The 10,194-nt window shown below is 40.3% G+C and overlaps 1 protein-coding gene across 1 annotated transcript in view; it reads left to right on the plus strand.

The window, feature by feature from the left end:
- DEPDC7 (DEP domain containing 7) overlaps window positions 1–10,194 on the plus strand; it is a 23,968-nt gene that overhangs the window by 6,417 nt on the left and 7,357 nt on the right. The window contains exons 2-4 of the mRNA XM_003781540.3: window positions 5,723–6,113; window positions 8,682–8,806; window positions 9,594–9,774. Of these exons, the coding sequence (XP_003781588.1) occupies window positions 5,723–6,113; window positions 8,682–8,806; window positions 9,594–9,774 (697 nt within the window). The remainder of the gene's footprint in view (window positions 1–5,722; window positions 6,114–8,681; window positions 8,807–9,593; window positions 9,775–10,194) is intronic.

A 10,194-nucleotide genomic window follows, 5' to 3' on the forward strand; every position in this document is an offset into this window, starting at 1 on the left:
AAAAACCACTATTTTCAAGCAAATAAAGATGAAACTACTTGAAAATGGAATGTTTACTAACCTAAATTTGTATAATGCCTAAGAGCATGTGTAGTATGTTATAGATCTAGGGTAAAATAATTTCTAAGCTGCTTATTAGACAGCCTTCCAAAGAGTTTTATATCTGATAAGGTCATATTTGTCCCTTTCCTTCATTTCTTACTTAAAACATCTGCCATATTCTATTTGATGTTAGATACCTGCATCTAAATGGGGGAGATACAACTTCAGTATTCTTATAATCAGGTCAGACACAGCTGTAATGCCAATTGGGAGGCCAAGGTAGAGGGATTGCTTGAGCTTAGGAGTTCGAGAGCAGCCTGAGCAAGAGAGAGACCCTACTTATGAAAACTAGCTGGGTTTTTGGTGGGTGCCTGGAGTCCCAGCTACTCAGGAGGCTGAGGCAAGAGGATCACTGGAACCCAAGATCTCGAGGTTGCTGTGAGCATATCAGTAGATGAAGAAACCAACTTATGGAGTTTAAATCTCTATCCAGGTTATCGTAGTTGGTCTCTAGACTTTTAGATTCCTTTGGTCATGATGTTTTTTTGTTTGTTTGTTTGTTTGTTTTTTGCAGTTTTTGGCCGGGGCTGGGTTTAAACCCTCCATGTCTGGCATATGGGGCCAGTACCTTACTCCTTTGAGCCACAGGCACTGCCCGGTCATGATGCTTTTTTCGTGAATGCTTGACCAAACGTAAATAAGGAAGCAGTTACATGATGTAGAGAATGATAAATTTTAAAGAGTTGTTCAACTCATAATGCAAGTGAGGTTTGAGGACAAACTGAAGCTTTAATTCTGATTTCTAAACTTACAAAGCATTCATTGTATTCTTCTGTTCTCTTGAATTCTGCACAGAAATTACAGTAAAATCATCTTTCTGGGCTATAATTTGCTATACCAGCCTTCATTTCAGCTTTTAGGTGATGAATAAATAAGTCTCAAATCAGCCCGTGGTGGATATATGTTCAACTGGTTAAGTCAGCATTAAAAAAAAAACCATGTTATCCTGATGTGGGTTTTGGCACATTGACTTGTTAAGTCCGGGGTACTTTATGTATTAAAGTATCTGTATGAACATGATAGTAGTTTGGTAGTTTGGGTCTGTGGGTGGTGATGCTTGAGGGGAAATATCCCATGATACAATGACTGGGAATTAATGGTCAGTGAGATCAGAGGGGACCTGAAAGTGCTGGATTGTATCCTGTCTGGAGGACTCTGGAAACATGGTATGGCTCACAGGTGCCTGCTATCCTGCTCTAACCTGTTCTTTAATCTTTTATACAGTGTTATCCAACCTGCAAAACATCCTGATTTCCCACATTTAAGCAGCAAATTAATACGGGGCCTTTATTCTTTCCCTCTGAATTCCCCTGTGAAGATTAGCCTTTCCTACTTTGCTGAGGCTGTATATTCCCTCCCTCTCCCCGCCTTCAGTTTTCTATCCATCTCAATAAATGACCTGGCCAAGCTAACCACCTTACAGCTCAAGAGTTAAGTGTTTTGTCTTTAATATTCTCACTAGCCTATAAATCTGTTTTAGTGGTACTTAAAATATAGTCCGATCTCTGCAAGTTTATTTATTTTTTATTTTTTAAATATTTTTGAGACAGTCTTACTTTGTCACCCTAGGTAGAATGCTGTGGCATTATCATAGCTCACAGCAACCTCCAACTCCTGGGCTTAAACTATCTTCTTGCCTCATCCTCAGGTGCCTGCCACAATACCCAGCTAATTTTTGTTATCTTTTTGGTAGAGATTGGGTCTTGCTCTTGCTCAGGCTGATCTCCTAACTCCTGAGCTCAAGCTATCCACCTGCCCTGGCCTCCCAGAGTGCTAGAATTACAGGCATGACCCCTGTACCCAGCTTTATCTCTGCAAATTTAAATCTTGCTTGTGTTCCTTCATGTCTTACTCCTGTGTACTGTGACTAGTATTTATTATAGAATTTAAGATACCCTATCTTATTTGAGGAGTAGTGACTTCTGTTTTTAGATAGGTTGGTTAAGTGTTCACAAATCTTACGAGTTCATTTGTTTCTTCTCATTGGCTCTTTTAAAGCTGTTTCACGTAATCCAGGTCTCCAATGAAAGGTTAATGCTAAAACTACTTATCTGGTGGCTGATTTTTGATATACAGTAGAACCTCCATAATCGACCACCTCTCTACACTGACCACCTCCTTAAGTTGACCTACTTTTCGTAGACTGGATGTGTTCCACATGTACATATCAGTCAGTACAGTAGGCCTAGTTCCTTCTGTTGCCCACTTCTGTATGTTGACCAGTTTGTTGCAGTCTCTTGGGTGACTAGCTTACAGAGCTTCTACTGTATTCATATTTAAGTACTAGGAAAAACTCATAGTTATTAGCCATGTAACTGAGGGCAAGTTTAACTCACTGAACTTTAGTTTCCTCAAAATGGGATTACTAATAACTATTTCAAAGTTTATTGAGATTAGATGAGAAGATAGAGCCTCACCTAGTGTAGGTACTCAATTGTTAGCTATTACTAAGAATAAAAACTTGGAAAAAATTAAACAGCTGGCATTAAATTCACTTATATCTCATTTATAATCTCTGGTGTTTCAGGAAGAGTATTAGCTGCTAATACTCATAGTACAACTACTCCTGAATTCTGAATACCAGGAAGGTCCTGGATTTATTTTGAGATTCCATCAAATTCCTGATTCTGGCTCCATTGAATAGAGACGAAATAGAGATTTACCAGTTGTAAATCTACTAATTTCCTATCATATTTTTAGATTAGTAAATTTAGATTTTAAATCTAGTTCCAGCTTGATTTATCTACTTGATTCTCCATAATTTAATTCTTGAGACTGCTCACGTGATCTTTAGAATATTTGGAAGGCTGGCAACAATTACTTCCTTTTTTAGTACTACCTTATAAAATATCTGTTTTAAAACTCAGTCAGGCCATAAAATCAATCTTCCTGATCATTTTAAACTAACATAATAATGGGTAGAAGGTAAGTTATTCTTCTACTTTTGGTATGGGAAACACATAAACAGTAAAAAGGTCTTTGTATGTGTGCTGTTTATTTTTTATAGTAAAGATGTCAAAATTGCTAGTAGCTGGGTGGCACCTGTGGCTCAAAGGAGTAGGGTGCCAGCCCCATATGCCAGAGGTGACAGGTTCAAACCCAGCCCCGGCCAAAAAAAGAAAAAAAAAATTGCTAGTAGCTGCAAAATTATGCTAAGGGAATACAATGTGGTGGTTCAGTGCACGTCTTATATATTATGTTTTCATGTTACATGTTCTATTTTGGCTAAAAATGTAGGATGTGTTTCCAAGTAGCCCTTTCTTTAATTATAATTCCCCTGGTCCTTTACTGTTGTGCTGATGTGTGTTGTTTTCCTTTTTAGAGAACATAAAGGAAGTGATAATTTTTCAACTTCTCTGCCAAAATATCCTTAAAATAAAGGAAGTAATACACTTCCTTTATTTTTAAAATGAGGGCTTAAATTAGGACTACTGAATTTTCAGAGGATCAGTGAAAAGTTTAACACATAAAAGGGCACAGTCTCTATGAAAAGAGAAAAAGGGAGCGAGACAGCCACCAAGCAGATGGTTAACTAGGCTCAGTTCCATCAGTGTAACAAAACCCAAGGCCTATTTTCTTTCCTTTTGACTGCCAAATATCAGTTTATTACAGTGAGGAAAAATATGATAGGAACTTTTTGAAAGCTTGTTTCCTTTTTTTTTTTTTTTTTTTTTGAGACAGAGTCTCACAATGTCCCTTTTTTGGTGTTTAGCTAAAATTTTTCTGTGCCCACAGTGTCTCTGGAGTAGGTCAGGGGTCCTAATGAATGGGAACCAAATTGTTATTTTGCTCATAAAGTAGTTAGCTCATAAGCCTGCATGATAGGAAGCTTTGAAAATACAGGTTTATTCCCAGCCAGTATGTGTGCCTGTCTGTATACAGTCATGTGTGGCTTAATGGTGGGGACACGTTCTGTGGAATGTGTTGTCAGGTGATTTTGTCATTGTGCTAACAAACCTAGATGGTACTGCCTACTCCAGCCCCTAGGCTACATGGTATAGCAGCTAAGCCTATTGCTCCCAGGCCACAAACCTGTACAGCATGTTACCATACTGAATACCGTTGGCAGGTGTAATACAATGGCAGGTATTTGCGTATGTAAATGTATCTAAAGATACAAGGATAGATAGGGTAGGAATTGCCAGCTTATGTGCATGTGGTCAGATATGTGCATGTGGTCTGTCATTGACCGAAATGTCATTTTGTGGCATGTGACTGTGCACATGTATGACTGATAAGTGTTCCACAGTCATACAGAACATGAGCCAAATCCCAGCACTGCCTCTTTCCATACAACATCTGGAAGTTACATGTAATCTCTGTGAATCTTTTGCATCTCTCAAAGAGAGATGATACTACCTCATAGGAAAGTTGCTATTGAAGACGAGATGATTTATATAAGGCACTTTAGAGTTCCTTGCACATAACTGGTAACTGCCTACCTGTTCTGTGGTCCTGGATGCCCAGGCTCAAACCCCAGCTCTTCTCCCCCTTTGCTCTAACTTCTTGCTCTTTTCTCCCATCTCATAGGACCTTGGCCACGCTGGCCTCCTTCCTGTTCCAGCAGAGCACAATCCCACCCCCGGGCCTTGGCTTTTTCTTTCTTTTCTTTCGTTTTTTTTTTGAAACGGAGTCTCACTATGTTGCCCTGGGTAGAGTGCCTTGGCGTCAGAGCTCACAGCAACCTCAAACTCTTGGGCTTCAGCAATTCTCTTGCCTCAGCCTCCCAAGTAGCTACAGATGCCCACCACCATACCCAGCTATTTTTTTTATTGCAGTTGTTGTTGTTTAGCAGGCCTGGGCCTGGTTCGAACCCACTAGCCCTGGTATATGTGACCGGTGCCCTAACCACTGAACTACAGGTGCCAAGCCGAGCCTTGGCTCTTTCTGTTCTCCCGGCTCTTTCCCCAGATACCTGCACAGCTTGCTTCCTGGTTTTATTTAAGTTCTGCTCAGATACAACCTTATCAGACTGGTTTTTCCTGACATCTCATTAAAAATAGTATTTTTTTCCTTACCTGGCTTTATTTCTTATTAACAGTGATCTAACACATATGTAGCGTCTGTATTTTTTTTTTTTTTTTTGAGACAGAGTCTTCAGCTGTCACCCTGGGTAGAGTGCCATGGCATCATAACTCACAGCAACCTCCATCTCTTAGGGTCAAGTGATCCTCTTGCCTCAGTTTTTTTCTTTCTTTCTTTTTTTTTTTTCTTCTATTTTTAGTAGAGATGGGGTCTTGCTTTTGCTCAGGTTTGTCTCAAACTCATAAGCTCAATCAATCTACATACCTCAGCCTCCCCGAGTGCTAGGATGACAAATGTGAGCCACTGTGTCTGACCATATCATCTGTATCTTCCCACAAAGTCTTAAGTTTGTGAGAACAGGGACTTAATTTTGCTTTCTCTTGTATCATAGCACATAGACAAGTGGTTAGCACATAGTAGGCTCTATTTTTTTTTTAGTGTATAGCTACTAATAACAATATTTCACTAAGCTGCCCTTATAATTGTTCCTTATCAATAACTTTTGGAAATTACCGCTTTTTGCCTAAGGATTGCTTAGACTTTATCACAAATGACAAGGTACTAAGTCTCAGTTTCTCTGTGATTTTTCTCCTAGGTTTCAGTGTGGCCCAGAAGCCCTTTGGAGCCACATATGTATGGAGTAGCATTATAAACACTCTTCAAACACAAGTGGAAGTGAAAAAACGAAGGCACCATTTAAAACGACACGATGACTGCTTTGTTGGTTCCGAAGCTGTGGATGTCATTTTTTCTCACTTAATTCAGAATAAGTATTTTGGTGATGTGGATATTCCTCGAGCCAAAGTGGTGAGAGTGTGTCAGGCACTTATGGATTACAAAGTATTTGAACCAGTTCCAACCAAAGTCTTTGGAAAAGACAAAAAACCTACATTTGAAGATAGTAGTTATAGCTTTTACAGATTCACAACGATGCCTAATCAAAACAGTCAGTTAGGCGAAGAGAACAGACTATGTTCACCTTCCAGGTTAGTACGTAATGTTACATCATCATGGGTATATTGGTGGGACTTTGTCTACTTTTTTATGGGATGCTGACTGGTTTTATACATACACACACACACACACACAGAGGGTGCCAAAAAATGTATACTTGTTTTAAGAGATGTTGTATATGTATTTTTTTTTTTTTTTTTTTTTGAGACAGAGCCTCAAGCTGTCCCCCTGGGTAGAGTGTCATGGCATTACAGCTCACAGCAACCTCCAACTCCTGGGCTCAAGCAAGTCTCCTGCCTCCGCCTCCCAAGTAGCTGGGACCACAGGCGCCCGCCACAACGCCTGGCTATTTTTTGGTTGCAGCCGTCATTGTTGTTTGGCGGGTCCAGGCTGGGGATTCGAACCCGCCACCTTAGGTGTACGTGGCTGGCGCCTTAGCCGGTTGAGCTATAGGCGCCGAGCCTGTATATGTATTTTCAAAGTTGAACTGAAGGTCCTATTACTGGTCAAGTGTACCTAGACATGCTACACATACCCATTTTACTGACAATTTGTATATTTTTGGGGAACAATCAATTTTACTTCCAGTAAGATCTCTTAAAATGTGTATATGTGTTTTTGGTGCACGCAAGTGTGTGTGTGTATGTGTACGTGTGTGTTGTTTTGTTTTTTGAGGCAGAGTCCACTCTGGTGCCTGGGCTAGAGTGCAGGGGCATCACTCAGTAGCTCAATGCAACCTCATATGCCTTGGCTCAAGTCATAATGTCCCTCCTCAGGCTCCTGAGTAGTTGGGACTACAGGCATGCACCACCGCACCTGGCTAATTTTTAAATTTTCGTAGAGATAGTCTTGCTGTGTTTCTTAGGCTGGTCTTGAACTCCTGATGATCCTCCTGCCTCAGCCTCCCAAAGTGCTAGGATACAGGTGGGAGGCACTGTACCTGGCCCTGGCTTTATATTTTTTAAGCAGTATAAGTGGCTAAAATCTAAGTCTGTGAGTGAATTTGATAAAGTATAGTGAATTTTTTTTTTTTTTTGAGACAGAATCTCACTTTGTTGCCCTCGGTAGAGTGCCATGGTGTCATAGCTAACAGCAACCTCATATTCTTGGGCTTAAGCGTTTCTCTTGCCGTAGCCTCCCAAGTAGCTGGGACAATAGATGCCCTATAGTGAAATTTTTTTTAACTTTAGTGGGTGTTTCCTAGCCTTCTTGTTTCTGCTAAAAATGTGATGGATTAACAAACTGATTTTTCTTTTTCAAGTTATGGTGTAAAACATGTTAAGAGAATTTATGTAACCGGTAGCGTGAGAACAGAGTGAAGGTGAAAGCAGATGGGGAGAAATCCAGGTTGTTAGGGTATCATTAGAATACAGGAAGTGGCAGATGTGAAGTGTAAAAGGCATGTGGGAGGCAGAGTTTGGACTTGATCATACAGTTGTTGGGAAGACCACGGAAATATTTTAAGTATGATGACACTTTTTTAGAAAGGTAGCTACATCCTGGTTAGCTGTTGGCAGCCTATCGGGGAGAGCTAGTTAGGAATCTATTGCAATATTGTAGGCTACGAAGATGAGGGCTGAACTGAGCAGCAGTGGGGGAGAAGAGAGGATCGTTTAAAGCAAGACTGGAGAGGCAGTGGCTGGATGCATGTGGGTGATGAGTACATCACAAACTGAGTTATTTGTCATGAAATAAAGCAATTTTGCCTTTTTGTTACCCTCAGCTAAACTGTGCACTGGTGTCACAGAGGTGTAAATAAAGCTCTTATAGTTCAGATCTGACCTAATGTTAGCATTTTAATGTACTGACTTTCAAATACCTTTTAACTCTGTATCTAAAATATAAAACGTACCTCTCTATATAGGAAGGAAATATAAGGGTAAGGTAGGACACCACCAGCACTTTATTTATTTTTATTTTTATTTTTTTGAGACCGAGTCTCACTTGGTCGCCCTCACTTGATAAAGTGCCATAGCATCACAGCTCACAACAACCTCTAACTCTTGGGCTTAAGCGATTCTCTTGCCTCAGCCTCCCAAGTAACTGGGACTACAGGTGCCTGCCACAACACCTGGCTATTTTTAGAGATGAGGTCTCACCCTGGGTCAGGCTGGTCTCAAACATGTGAGCTCAGGCAGTCCACTCACCTCAGCATCCCAAGTGCTAGGTGTACTGCTATGAGCCACTGCGCCCGGCCTCTACCAGCACTTTATTATTATTATTATTTTTTTTTTTTTTGAGACAGAATCTCACTTTGTCGCCTTTGGTAGAGTGCTATGGTGTCACAACTCACAGCAACCTCCAGCTCTTGGACTTAGCTGATTCTCTTGCCTCAGCCTCCCGAGTAGCTGGGACTACAGGCGCTTGCCACAACACCCAGCTATTTTTTTGTTGCAGTTTGGCTGGGGCTGGGTTCGAACCTACCACCCTCAGTATATGGGGCTGGCACCCTACCCACTGAGCCACAGGCACTGCCCATGAAGTGTTTTTTATATTTCATTCCACTCGTAGAGCTTGGAATTCTCATGTTTTTGCTCTCAAATACAAAAATATTTCTGTGGGCTTAAGAAACATTAATTTATGAAATAAATTTATTTTAGATATGCAGATGCATTATCTATGTCACCTGATATCAAATCAGCCAGTTTAGAGGACCTGTGGGAAAATCTGAGTTTAAAGCCTGCCAACTCCCCTCATGATACCTCTGCAACCTTATCTCCCCAAGGTAAGCTAAAGGTGTGATGCAAAGTATGAAATAGACCAAACACAGTTATTTAAAAGTTTTTTTTATCTTAACGTTTATTAGAATTTAAAAATCTAAACACAGAAAAGCAGTACACTGTGTATTAAAGCTATTTATATTTAATTTTAACAGAAGTCTATTATCTTTAACAAATAGTTCAGTGTTATAACTCTTGAACACTGACTTTTGTCCTATTAGCTGGCGGAAGTTCAAATCTGAGATGTTTTACATGCACATTTTTATTTAAAATATGCTCTCAGATATTTCTTTCCCTGAGGTTGTATTAAGGTCAAATAAAACTTGAAAGTCACATTAAAACATTAACAGAATTCTTATGTTTTTCCTTATCTTTGGGAATGGAATGTAGTTTAATGACTTTGATTACCACCGTCCTTCCCCATCCCAGTCTCATGGAAACCCTGAGTGGAATAATCTGCAGTCAGTAGTTTCAAACCAGTTTTTAGGTTGAATGAGTCATTCTTTCTTCCAGAGCCTTATTAACATGTTATATGACTTGATCTCTTATCTGTGACAGATTGCTTTTACAGTACGAAGAATGAAAAGAATTCCTTTTGTCCAAAGTCTGTTCTCCTACACTCTAAACAAATCTTGGATTGTTTTCTATTGCTAGAAGAAAGCACTCCATAAGGTTGAATGTTTCTGGGGAGGGGTACAAATGTATTAGCTTAGACAAATACCTGGACAAATACTGTGGTGAGCATTTAGTAACTATTAATTACTGCTTTTCACATTGTTTTTTTCTGGGTAGTTATTAATGAAGTATGGCAAGAAGAAACAATTGGGCGTCTACTACAACTTATAGATCTTCCACTTCTTGACTCCTTACTCAAACAACAAGAGGCTGTACCTAAAGCTAAGAGGCAGTCTGACGTGGTCAACAACAGTAACTACCTGGATCGAGAGATTCTCAAGGCATATGGTGACTCTCAGTATGTGGAACTACATATAATAATTTGAATATGGTTGTGGGTGGATTATAGATAATGGTTTTAACATAGTCTTTTGAATTCTCTCTCTCTCTCTTTTTTTTGGAGACAGTCTCACTTTATCACCCTGGGTAGAGTGCTGTGCTCATTGCTCAGAGCAACCTCAAACCCTTGGGATCAAGTTATTCTCTTGCCTTAGCCTCCTGAGTAGCTGGGACTATAGGCATCTGCCACAACACCTGGCTATTTTTAGAAACAGGGTCTCGGCTGGGCACCTGTGGCTCAAGCGGCTAAGGCGCCAGCCACATACACCTAATGTGGTAGGTTCGAATCCCCAGCCCGGGCCCGCCAAACAACAATGATGGCTGCAACCAAAAAATGGCCAGGCATTGTGGCAGGCGCCTGTGGTCCCAGCTACTTGGG

This window comes from Otolemur garnettii, unplaced genomic scaffold (genome assembly GCF_000181295.1).
Source record: "Otolemur garnettii isolate 467f Iridium unplaced genomic scaffold, OtoGar3 scaffold00001, whole genome shotgun sequence".
Lineage (NCBI taxonomy): Eukaryota > Metazoa > Chordata > Mammalia > Primates > Galagidae > Otolemur > Otolemur garnettii.